The sequence below is a fragment of the Chinchilla lanigera genome, unplaced genomic scaffold (genome assembly GCF_000276665.1).
Source record: "Chinchilla lanigera isolate Chin_1 unplaced genomic scaffold, ChiLan1.0 scaffold00081, whole genome shotgun sequence".
In the NCBI taxonomy this organism is placed as follows: domain Eukaryota; kingdom Metazoa; phylum Chordata; class Mammalia; order Rodentia; family Chinchillidae; genus Chinchilla; species Chinchilla lanigera.
This window is the reverse complement of record NW_004955482.1, coordinates 241,164-253,322: the sequence shown is the minus strand read 5'-3', so window position 1 is coordinate 253,322 and position 12,159 is coordinate 241,164. Positions and strand designations below refer to the sequence as shown.

The following is a 12,159-nucleotide window of genomic DNA, read 5'->3' as shown; positions in this document are numbered from 1 at the left end:
TATTTGGCATGGTTGGGAGAGTAAAGTAGGATTTTTGTTTGTTTGTTTGTTTTTGTTTAAACTTCCTATGTACCCTGGGATGGCCTCAAACTTAAGATTCTCCTGCCTAGCCTCCCAAGTGCTGAGGTGATAAGAGTGCACCAACATATCTGGCTAGGAGGATCATAAAGTTTAGCTGTTAAACAATGTTTGTGTAAATGCCATTTTAATTGAAACAAACAAACATGGCTCTTGTGCATACAGAAATATGATGGAAACCAGAAATTCTAACATAGCACCAGAAGCTTTTTTTCTTGTTTTTTTTTTTTTTTTTTTTTTTTTTTAGACAGGGTTTTGCTATGTACCCCAGGTTGGCCTTTAACTTAAAGAGAAATCCTCCTGGAGCTGGGGATTTAGCTCAGCGGCAAAAGCGCCTGCCTGGCAAGCGCAAGGTCGTGAGTTCGGTTCCCGGTACCGGAGAAAAACCAAAAAAAAAAAAAGAGAAATCCTCCTGCCTCAGCCTCTCAGAGTGCAGATTACAGGCATGTGCCACTGGCACCAGAAGCTTTGGAATGTTCTTTCTCCTGCTTTTATACACTATTGGGAATTGAATCCATTCCTTCACATAAGCTACAACCCTAACCCTTTTTAGTCTGAGACTAGGTATCGGTAAGTTGCTAAATTATCCATGTTTGGCTCAAACTTCTCATCTTCCTGCTCAGCCTCCCAGAGTGCTGGGATTACAGGTGTGTGCCTGGCTTCCTGTGTTTTTATGTTCTATTCATTCATGTGTATGTCATCAAAGATCAATTTTATGGGCAGTGCTGAGAACTGAACCCAGGGCCTTGCACCTGTGGGACAAGTACTTTGCTGCTGAGCTCCAACCCAATCCATTTTAATTAAATACAGAGTTGGCTACAGTGGTGAACACCTATAATCTCAGCACTCTGAGAAGCTGAAGCAGATCACAAGTTTGAGGCAACTCTGGGCAATTAGTAATTAGAGACCCTGATTTTAAAAAGAAAATTTTAAAAGGGTAAAAGATTAAGTTTTCTAGAAATAATGTAGTAAGGTTTTCTCACAAAAGATGCTCTTGGTACATAACTAAATTAAGAAACAAAGGTTTTTCATATGGGTGTGACAATTCATGGTTAATCTCGCACTGTATTAAATGTATTCGTGCCTTCTAGGTATATTGTCTTCTATAATGTAAAGCTGGGTTTAATGGTGAAAGACCTTTTCCTTCAGATTCAGACATTTGTCTTTCTTTTGTGCTCCGATTAATTGTGATAGGAGATTCAGGTCAAGCCAATATGAGGTCACCAGTCAGTAATAATAACAAAAACTCATGTGACCTATATGCTTATATATATGCCGCAATAGAGATGCCTAGACATTAAGTGGTCCAGACGCTGTCACAGATTTCTTCAGTGACATCCCATTAAAGGGCAACGAGTTAGATAAAAGCTTCTTATGTATTAGGTAGCGATGACTGATTTAAAGAGCTATTATGTCAAAATGGAAATTTAAGTATGTCACAAAAATGTCATGATTGTCATGCTGCAATATTATGTATGGTTTTGATTTTAAAACAATAAAATAAAAAGGCTAAGAATATAGCTCAGTGCAAAGATCCTTGGTTCAATTGTCAGTTCTGAAGAGAAAAACACTTGCACACAATTTAAAGTCATATATGAGGTATGACTGAAATATACAGTGAGTGTTTAAAAGGGGAATTTGTTACAGTAAAAGACACATTTGCCATTATTTCCCCTCAGAGTACTCCCTCTTCCTTTGAACTCACTTATCTTATTATTGGTGTCACTTTCTGAAGCAGTTCTGCAAGTCCTCTTTCCTGAGTGTCTTTATCAGGTGTGATAAAAAAAATATGGTGAATGCTGCGGCTGGATGCCATCTGACAGAAAAGCAGCCTCATAAAAACATGGCAATGTGTCCTCATACTCCTTAGAGTCTGGCTTTTCCCCAAAGTCAAAATGACCATGAAAGGGTAAATATTTTTAATTAATTCAGGATGTTGAGGCAACCCAAACAGTGTAACTGAAGACACTCAGGAGAGAGGCCTTCCCGAACTGCTTCAGGAAGTGGCGAGAACGATGGTGAAGTGTGTTTGAAACAAGGGGAGGGGAGTATGGTGAATATTTTGAGGGTGACAAATGGCAACATGTCTTTTACTGTAATAAATTTTTAAAAAATTTAAAAACTTTCTGTATCTTCAGATTACACCTCATAAAAAACAAATGCAGCCATTCTCTACCCAGTCTTTCTTCACCTACATTTTCCTCTTCTGAGGAAATTACTTTCGTGTCTTTTCACTATTTCTTCCGGCATTTACCTCCATATGTTTACCATATCTTATATTGTTACACTTGATTTAGCAGCTTATTTTATTTTTTGCAATGCTGAGGATCAAACCCAGAGCCTAGCTGGGTGTGGTGGTGCACGCCTATAATCTCAGCACTCAGGAGGCTGAGGCAGGAGGATTGTTTCGAGTTTGAGGCCAGCCTGGGCCACAAAGTGAGCTCAAAGCCAGCCTAAACTTCATAGGAAGACCCTGTCTCAAAAACAAAACAAAAGAAAACCAAACCAAACCAAACTCAGAGCCTTGCACAGGAAAGGCAAGAAAGAGATCTACCACTGAGCTATTACCTCACCCCTAGTTATCAATTTTAGACAACACTTCTTAATATATCATCTCTTAATACAGTGAAATATTTTGACCTGAGGCCCCTTTCACAATATTTTAATAGTCTTTAACACAACTGTTGGTTAAACTATATTGTATGACATCATTTTGCTCATGTTAACTATGCACTGCTAAGCCAAGCAGTATACTAAAATTAAGTTTTTTGCCTTATACAAATTTTCATTTTTGCTAGAGGTCAAGTTGCTTCATTTTATATCTGCTTATTTTTTCTTATGTTGATTTTTTCTGCACCCTCCTCAAGCGGATCTGCTGTTTCCCACCAGTGTTTACAGACTTCAGCTTCCTCAACCCTGCCTCTTACACTGCTCACGGCCAGTGCTGCCTGGGCCTGCTGTGTAACGATCACTGTACCACCACACTCCCAAATACTTTTAATAATCTTCTAAACTCTGGTTTTTATAGATTTTTTTTTTCTCTAAGTGACCTTAAATGTGAAGGCTCAAACTATCATTTAAGCACATCATTTGTTTTTGAAACAGGTTCTATGTAGTCCAGACTGGCCTCGTACTCGAGGCAATCCTCCTGTTGCAGCCTCCCAAGTGCTGGGATTATATGCATAAACCTGGTGGCACGTCTGTTTTGTTTTGTTTTTTTTCGGTACCGGGAATCAAACTCACGACCTCGCGCTTGCCAGGCAGGCACTGTGATGCTGAGCTAAATCCCCAGCCCCCTGGTGGCATATCTGGTTTAAACATTTTTAGAAATTATTGCCACGTCATGATGGAGGACTCTGATATCAAGTCTGCAATTCAGAGTATAGCCTGGTAGTAAACACAGTTTTATCCAGATTATGCAAACCAAAAAGAAAATGCCCAAATTTTCATTCAGAAAACATGAGGTACTACAGTCTGAGACAGAGTACTGAGGCAGAGTACACGTGCTTCTGCAAAGTGTGGCCTATCCAGGGCAATAGCCACTGTGGCACAGAGCACTGGCACAGTCAGTAGCCTGAGGGGCTCCTCAGGAGCTCACAAGACAGCAAAGGGTGCATGGAACTATAAGACTCTGACCTTCTTTCATCTTCTTCTTAATGGGCTCCAAATCTTCCTGGTCCCGGGACCCTAACAAAGAAAAATGTGCCCGTTCTCTGTCTGGGAGAGCTGAAGTGAGGCTGGAGAGTTCGTCACTTGCCACAAATGGACCACATCCTTTTGGGGAGATGCCTGCACCTCCAGACCCTGTGAAAGGTCAAACAAGACAGGTTCCAATTCATCTGCATCAGGAGAGAACATGTTGAGAAGGTGTCACTGATTCAACCCAATGTGTAGTGTGCAATTCAAGCTGTCAGCTTTTGTTTTGTTTTGTTGTGGTACTGGAGATTGAAACTGGGGCCTTCACACTGAGCTACAACCCAGCTCTTTTTCTGTTCCAAAACAGGGTCTGCTAAGTCACTTTGGCTGAGCTCAAATTTGCAATCTTCCCTCCCAGAGTACTGAGATTACAGGTATAAGCAACCATACCTGGCAAGATCGTAAAAATCGTAACATGGCTCGCCAGAAATACTACACACACAAGTCATGCATCTTAAATGCACTGGCGTCTTTCACTGTGCACGTGGAGCCCAAGTGGCACATCATAAGAAAAGACACAGAGAAGTCTGTGATGTGATCAGCCCTGAACACCAGGGATACTACACACAAATCTGCATGCCAGCAATCACAATGCACATTATCTGGCAAAGAGCCCCAAAAAAGGTGTAAAGCAGTGCACAGAAATGGGGGGTCACAGTGGGCGAGAAAAAGGAAAGGAGTGGAACCACATAGGCAAGGAGAGCTCTGATCCACATGAAGAAGCTAGAGTTCCAAATGACAGGACTGGATTTGGCAGAAACGTTGGCAAGAGCTGGGCAGATAGCTCAGTGGCACAGTGCCCACCTGGCAAGTGCAAGGTCCTGAATTCAACTCCCAGTACCAAAAAAAGGAAAAAGAAATGTTGGTAAACTTTCCCATATCCTTTATTCAAGACCTAGTTCATAATGTTATAGTACAATGTACATCTAGTTCATAATATTCAAATGGCAAATGGTATTATTATTACCATTGCTGTTGTACTTTGAGACAGGGTCTCATTATATAGTTCAGGCTGGCCTGGAACTTGAGGGGATATTTCTGCCTCAGCCTCCCTAGTGCTGGGATTACAGACATGCAGCACCATAGCTAGTACAAGTCATATTATTTGAGAAAAGGAACTGGCCTATGGTAGCTGGGAGTAAAAAAATGTACTACTATTGGAACAAATTAGCTCACATACTAAAGGATGATAAGGACAGCTAGCTTTTCAGGCTGGCTTCTGGCTCCAGCACTCACCTTACTATGATCTTTCCAAGCCTTGTATGAGCCAGGTGTGAGGACACATTCCTATAATCTCAGCACTCTGCGAGGTTGAGGCAGGACAGCAAGTTCAGCACCAGCCTTAGAAATTTAGTAACTTAGTAACCCTATCTCAAAATAAAAAATAAAAAGGGCTAGCATGTAGCTTGGTGTAAAGGCCATGAATTTGATTCTCAGCACCAAAAAAAAAAAAAAAAAAAAATCCTTCTACATTTAGCTGGGTTTATCTCCAGAACAAAGATTATAGTGATGGCACCTGACAGGCTTCATCATGGGATGGATTAACCTTTAACAAAAACCAATAAAAAGCAATTATCCCCAGGTAGAAGTGGCCATCTAGCATTTTGGCAACTCCCACTGTCTGCCAGAGGAGCTGTCTATACCAGTGCTATTTCAGTAACAGCATATTATATTATTTGAAGATTAGATCTTTAAGGAAGGGTGGGGGCAGACAGGGGCAGTTTCTATAGATAAAGAACTGATATTTGTTGTACAACTGTGGAGCTCATCCACCCCATGTAAAGCTAATTTTCTGAATCTTATTGTTTCTGTATATGTCCTCCACTGCTTCCTTCTCAGTTGACACAGATATGCCTGCCCAGTTGTCATTAAGAATCACACTTCAATAAAACATGCTAAAGACAAAAAAAAACAAAAAACAAAACAAAACAAAAACATGCTAAAGACAAAACAGCAATTATCACACCATCTCGCATCTGGTAGGTGATTCACATTAGCCACCATATAGCTACTTTGTTAGTATGCACAATTTATAAACGCATTACCCTATTTATGAAATTAGGAGATTACTAGAAAATTAATGAAGTGGAAGTGAACTAAATTGTATGTCTGCATCTCTGGTGAGCACAGAGGCTGGGTCCAGCTGGAAGTCAGACATTTCTCTGCTAGGCCCTGTCTGGTTCTGAGGGGCCTGAAGTGTGAAGAGCACATGTGCCTGGAGAACTTATAAGAACGCAATCATCCACACATTTACTCCTACCTGGCATGTTTTCATCTTAAAATGACTGTATTTTCTTCCACTCACAAATCTGAGGTAATGACATTCAAGTAGAGGTAAGTCAAAAGACTCTGAGCAGCTATAGCTAGAGTGCACATTGCTGGCATGGTCTAAACTGCACACCTAAGTTGAGACACTCACCATCTCAGTTGTTTTTGCAGCTAAGCATCCTCTGTGTCAGTCTAAGAAGCCTTCCCATGTGTGTCCTGAAAAGTCATAGCCTCACAATGTCTGTTCTGGTTTATACCTATATGTACCCCTAAAGTCCCATGTGATCACAGGCAGTCCCTTTGGAAGGTGACTGGATTATGGAGGCATGGTGACATGGAGGCACCTGACATGGTGTCAGGAGGTGGGGTCTGGTTGAGAGAGGCTGGTCACTACGAGGGTTCATCTCTCTGTCTGATCCTCCCTTCTCCCTCTGATTTCCCGCCACTATGCCCTGAGCAGCCCTCCTCAGCTCTCCTCAACCATGTATGTCTGCCATGCTATCCTACCTTGGAGCCAGCTGACTATGCAATGAAACAAGAGCCAAAATAAACCCTTCCTTCTTTAAGCTATGGGTGTCAGGTACCATCTCAGTGATGAGGAAAGTGGCTTAAGACAAGGCCATTCCTCAGAGGGTTGGGATTCTGTATGGGAAAGAGTGCAACATGTGGCTGGGAACATTTTGCTGCTGTGGTGTCTGCCTTACCCAAGGGGCCTATGAATGAGGAGGAAACTTCTGGAGGCCTAAGGGAGGACAACAGGTAAGGTGTGTCTTTGTGAGGAGTGACAATATTAGGAAGCAAAAAAGCCAAATTAACAAAAATGGAAGTAAGTTCAGGTAGCCTAAAAGATTTCCAGTTTTAAGATGACATACTGACTTTCTGCATGACTGACTCCCCTTCCACAAATCCCATTACAAAGCTTAAGGAAATGAAAAAAAGAAATAAAAAATTACTGGGGTGTGGCTCAGTAATACAGCACCAGCTCATGTGGCCCTGCATCAGTCCCAAGCACCACCAGAAAGGGCATCTTGCAGGAGAGCAGCCAGCCAGCTAGTGAGAACTGAAGAAACTGTCCTCTGGAAGAGGGTTCTCTTGCTGCTGCTGATCAATGGACAGAACCATTAGGAACAGTGATCCTGTTTGCACAGACTGACCTGGTTCCTACTAATGAATGTGGTGTGATGCCTATAGCTTTAGCAGCCATCTTGAAACCTCTACTTGACACTCTTAAGACAAAGGCAGCTTGGGTGGGCCGAACATGGTGGTGCATGCCTATACTCCCAGCACTCAGGAGGCCGAGGCAGGAGGATTGCTTTGAGTTCGAGGCCTGCCTGGCCTACAGAGTTCAAGGCCAGCCTGATCTGCATAGTGAAACCCTGTGTCAAAAAGGCCAAAAAAAAAAAAAAAAAAAAAGGCAGCTTGGGAGGACAGATGCACAGGCCCTGGAAGCATCATGTTCTGTTGAGCTGGCATTGGGCTATGTTTCTCAACTTTTTGTTATGGGACAGCTTTTCTGTCACACTCAAACACATCCTAACTGACATGTGAAGGACAACTTACAGACTGCTATGCATGTGAGAAGAGAGAACCAAGCATTCTAGGAATCAATAAGAATATGCCCAAAATGAGGTGACAAAACTGTAAAACTTCACTGAAGGGGATGATCAAGAAAAACAACATCTCAAAAAAAACCTGAAAACATTACCTTGAGTGAAAGGAACCAGTCAGAAAAACCACAGAGTTTAGGATTCTGTGTGCATGAAATGTCCAGAAGTGGCAAATCCATAAACACATGGGTTTCCATTTGGGTGGCAGAAATGTTCTGGAATCAGTGGGGATGGTCACACAATCCTGTGAATGTGCTAAGAACCTCTGATGTGTATATACTAACTTCATGATACATATAGTATATGAATTACACTTCAATAAAACTAAAAAATACCATGTTACTGTAGCTCTCGAGTCTCAGCATTTCTCCTTGTGGAACAGGTCAATATTTTCCACCAGAACTCTTACTAAGAAGAACTTTCTGCAGTGGCTTTTCTGCCTCTGTGACAATATAGCTAAGGAATGGTGAACTAAAAACTATGAGACTGTGCCCCGCCTCTCACCACAGCTGGAGGAATGCTCTTGCCCTGCACTGGTCGGCTCTGTGGAAGGGGCAGCGGCCATGGGGAAGAGGTCTGATGTCGATGTTGATGGCTGCGGTTCTTCCAAACATGCCTGGGTGGCAGGCAATGGTGGTGGAACCTGGGGATCGGCACCCCACCCTGGACCTGAGGTATCTTTGGTCACGTGGAACATATTTTCTTTATTGGCTTCTGGAAGCACAAAAGAGCAAAAGAGCACACACTCAGGGCTCCAGAAATACAGCAGGGGCTGAACACTGTTCAACAGTCTTCACACATATACGTGACTTGGCCAGGAGTTCACTTACCAAAGGATTCCTGGGTCATGCCTTGCTTCTCATTTAAAGATTCGTAGAGGTACGCCACATCTAAAAGGAAATAAATCAGCATGGTGGCCATGTGGGAAATGAGACCTCATTTCTCTTCTGTTGCCTCTGGTCATGTCACAGACCACCTATCTGTCAACTACCCTCACTTATCAGCCAGTAACATCACCAGTTTAGGAGGTCCAACACAAGTGACACGTCTTTACCAGCTTGCACAGGCAAGCTTCAGGGAAAAATGCCTCAGGAGGCAGGTTAAGGTGAAGAATGTGCGCTAACTTATAAATGCAAGCCACCAAAAGGAACAGATTTGTGCTGTGTGGCAAAAGGCTGGTTTTATGCTGAAGAATATCTTTCCTTCTTCCTTTTCCTTATGAAGGGAGACTTTATAGTGACCTCCAAGTATTTCAGGGTGACCTTCAAAGGAACCCCCTAACTGTCCTGTCCTACAATGTCCTTGTACAACATAAACTTAGACTCCTGAAGCTCTTTCCGGGCTCATCTTTGCTGTCCCAACCTCCAGAACCCTATTCCTGGGTCTTACTACCTACAACTCCAGGGCCAGAGATATAGCTCAGTGGCACAACACCTGCCTGGCAAGTGCAAGGTCCTAAGTATGATTCCTGGTATCCCCCACCCCAAAAAAATCCTTAACGACCTACAACTCCAGCTCTTCCACGGTAACTCCCAGCCCATCCCTGTTCCTCCTCTGTGGCTGGTGTTTTGAGATGCACCGCGCATAATCATGGTGATGATCATGGAGGAAAGCTCTAATCACAAAGTCAACACTCCCACTGTTCAACTACTTACACCAAGAATCGACATGGACAGTAAAAGGAACACAAGCCAACGTAATTGTTCCAACAGATTTTCTTTCTGAAAATGTTTCCTGGCCTCAGTTGGGCTCCCCTCAACACCCTAGCCAAACCTGTGTCTGACCCCTGGGGGATTTCCTCTTACTGTGTTCCGGCTCATTCTTCCTGTACACCAGGTAAATGACATCGCCAGTCTGTAAAGGGCAAGTTTGCTTTTTAACAACCTTCAATTTGTTGATTACTGTTCCATTGGTGCTGAAAAGAAAACAAAGGTATAATTTTCCCCACTCAAAATAACTTGGGATTCCATTTTTTCTGCCAGCATTAGGAAATTGGCTCAATATCAGCATTTTGAGAATACAGGAATAGTAATGCACATATGCAGGTACCATTTTATAATTCTCCTGAGGAAAGCTTGTCTGTAATTCACTTTCTCACAAACTAGGAACCACGCCACGTTAATGAGTGTTTTAACATTTCTGCTGCTCCTGTGCCAGGCTCCCTTCCAAGTACTTCCTCCTGGTGGATCCTGAGGCCTTGTCAGCAGCACCATGTTTCCACTTCTAGGCCCTCCTGAGCTTTGCTTAGCATGCCCACAGGTCTGTCTCCTGCTGATAGCCAGAATTCTGCTTAGCTCATTGCTCACATAAGCACTGATTCCTCCTAAGAGACAGGTTCTGCACTACGGACTGAAGATGATATGGTCCCTGTGCTCAGATAGTCTGCCTGGACAGGAGAGGCCAAAGCACGTGTGCCAGACCTACGCTGTGAAGGGGACACTAAACCAGACACACAGGAAGTGTCTCCCTGGGAGCGATTTCTGAGTGGAGACTTGATGGAAAATCAGGAGTTGGCTACATGATTAACTAAACACATAAATTCAGCACTGGAACCACCATGCACCTTAGCTCTGAAGCTTCCCTTATAAGGTCCACTGGTGGAGGGAATCTAGAGGAGCAGACTTCTACCACAGCTCACTGAGGTCAGGGAATGACAGCACTTTCTGCAAAGGACCAGAAAGTAACTAGTAAGTCTCTGTCCAACTGCCCCACTCTGTCCGTGGTATGAAGGAGCCAGGGAGGGAATGTAAACAAAGAGGAACGGCCACATTCCAGTCAAGCTCATAACAGGTAATACAGCCCTAGTTTGCTGACCTTGTCCATCATCCTGCAGCCAGGCCCTTTGCTGCCAGCTTCTCCCCGTCATCTGCTCACTCCTCCGCTCAAGCTCCTGTAATGGCTTCCCACTGCTCTTGGGCAGAGCAAATGCCCCAGTGTGGCTTTCCACATACCTTCTGCTCTGATCACAGTCCTTGGGCCTCTAGGCCTCCACCCAGGTGGGCCCCTCTGCCTGGACTATACCCTTCTGTCCTAGTCTGCCCCTCTCCAGGAATGTGGCATCTCTGGAAATTGGGAAAAGTGGCAACAGATTCTCCCTGAAGCCTTCAAAGGAAGTGGACCTGACCAGACCTTAGTTTTAGCCCAGAGAGACCTGTGCTGGACTTGGGCCTCCTCAACTGTAAGACAATACATGTGTGTTGTTTAAAGCCACTAAGTTTGTGGCAATTCGCTGTTAACAGCCATAGGCAATTAACACATCATCTAGCCAATGTGGTGAAGCCACGCCCAACCTAGGCAGACAGCTCCAAACAGGTTATGTTTTTCTTTTTAATTAGTACATGTTTGCAATACACAATGAACACATTCTCCTTCCCCACTTTTTTTTCCTTCCTCCCTCCATCCCTAGACTCCCTTCCCATTTGCAAAAGGTCTATCTTCTTGTTTTTTTATCTTGCTCTTTATTTATACTTCAGATTTTCATATAAGAGAAACCATGTGATGCTTAACCTTCCATGTCTTGTTTATTTTGCTTAGAATTATGTTCTCAGGGTGCATTCATTTTTCTATAAATAGGTCAAATTTATCCTCCTTTATGGCTGAGCAGTTCTACCACGTGAATATGCATTTTCTTTATCCATTCATCTGTTAATGAAAATATAGGGCCTTTCCAAGACTTAGTTATTGCGAGTTGTGCTGTAAACACATAGGTATGTACCACTGTAGTATGATGTCTTTAATTCTTTTGGGAATATATCCAGAAGAAGTATAGCTGAGTCAAATGAAATTTTTATTTTTGATTTTTTGAGGAATTTCCACACTGATTTTCAAAGAGGCTGTACTACTAATTTATATTTCTACCCATAGTACAGAGAAGGATTCCTTTTCCCCACATAAGCTTGCCAGCATTTCTTGTTTTTTGAGTTTGTGATGATAGTCATTCTTTCTGAACTATGTTGGAATTTCAGTAGTTTAAATTTGCATTTCTCTAATGGCTGAAGATGAACACTTTTCATGTATTTATTGGCATCTGTGCTTCTTTTGAGATGTGTCTATTCATTCCAATTGCCCTTCTTTGATTCTTTTATTTTGTGGGGGGTCTCATTTTTTTGAGATTTTTATATATTTTAGATATTAGTCCACTGTTGGAGGGGTAGCTGGCAAAAATTTTTTCCCATTCTGTAAGTTGTGTCTCTACTCTGTTGGTTGTTTCGATTGCTCTGCAGAAGCTTTTTAATTGTATATGGTCCCATTTGTTAACTCTTGGTGCTATTTGTTGTGCAGCTGAGTTTCTGTTCAGAAGGTCCTCACCTTTGCTATGTCTTTAAGAGTTTTACCTAATTTACCATCTACCAGTTTTAGTGTTCTTGTTTTAATATCTAGGTCTCTGAGCCAGGCATGGTGGTACACGCCTGTAATCCCAGCACTCGGGAGGCTGAGGCAGGAGGACTGTCACAAGTTTGAGACCAGCCTGAGCTATAAAACAAGCTCAAGGCCAGCCTGAACTGCATAG

At 42.8% G+C, this 12,159-nt stretch overlaps 1 protein-coding gene across 2 annotated transcripts in view; it reads right to left on the bottom strand.

The window, feature by feature from the left end:
• Window positions 1-12,159, bottom strand: part of Chfr (checkpoint with forkhead and ring finger domains, E3 ubiquitin protein ligase) — a 33,580-nt gene that overhangs the window by 13,742 nt on the left and 7,679 nt on the right. Inside the window, exons 4-7 of one of the 2 annotated variants that reach the window (XM_005402939.2) lie at window positions 9,455-9,564; window positions 8,480-8,539; window positions 8,154-8,363; window positions 3,715-3,765 (exon numbers count right to left, since the gene is read on the bottom strand). In XM_005402939.2, the coding sequence (XP_005402996.1) occupies window positions 3,715-3,765; window positions 8,154-8,363; window positions 8,480-8,539; window positions 9,455-9,564 (431 nt within the window). Of the gene's footprint in view, window positions 1-3,714; window positions 3,883-8,153; window positions 8,364-8,479; window positions 8,540-9,454; window positions 9,565-12,159 lie in introns of both variants that reach the window. The other variant, XM_005402938.2, reaches the window with a different exon arrangement.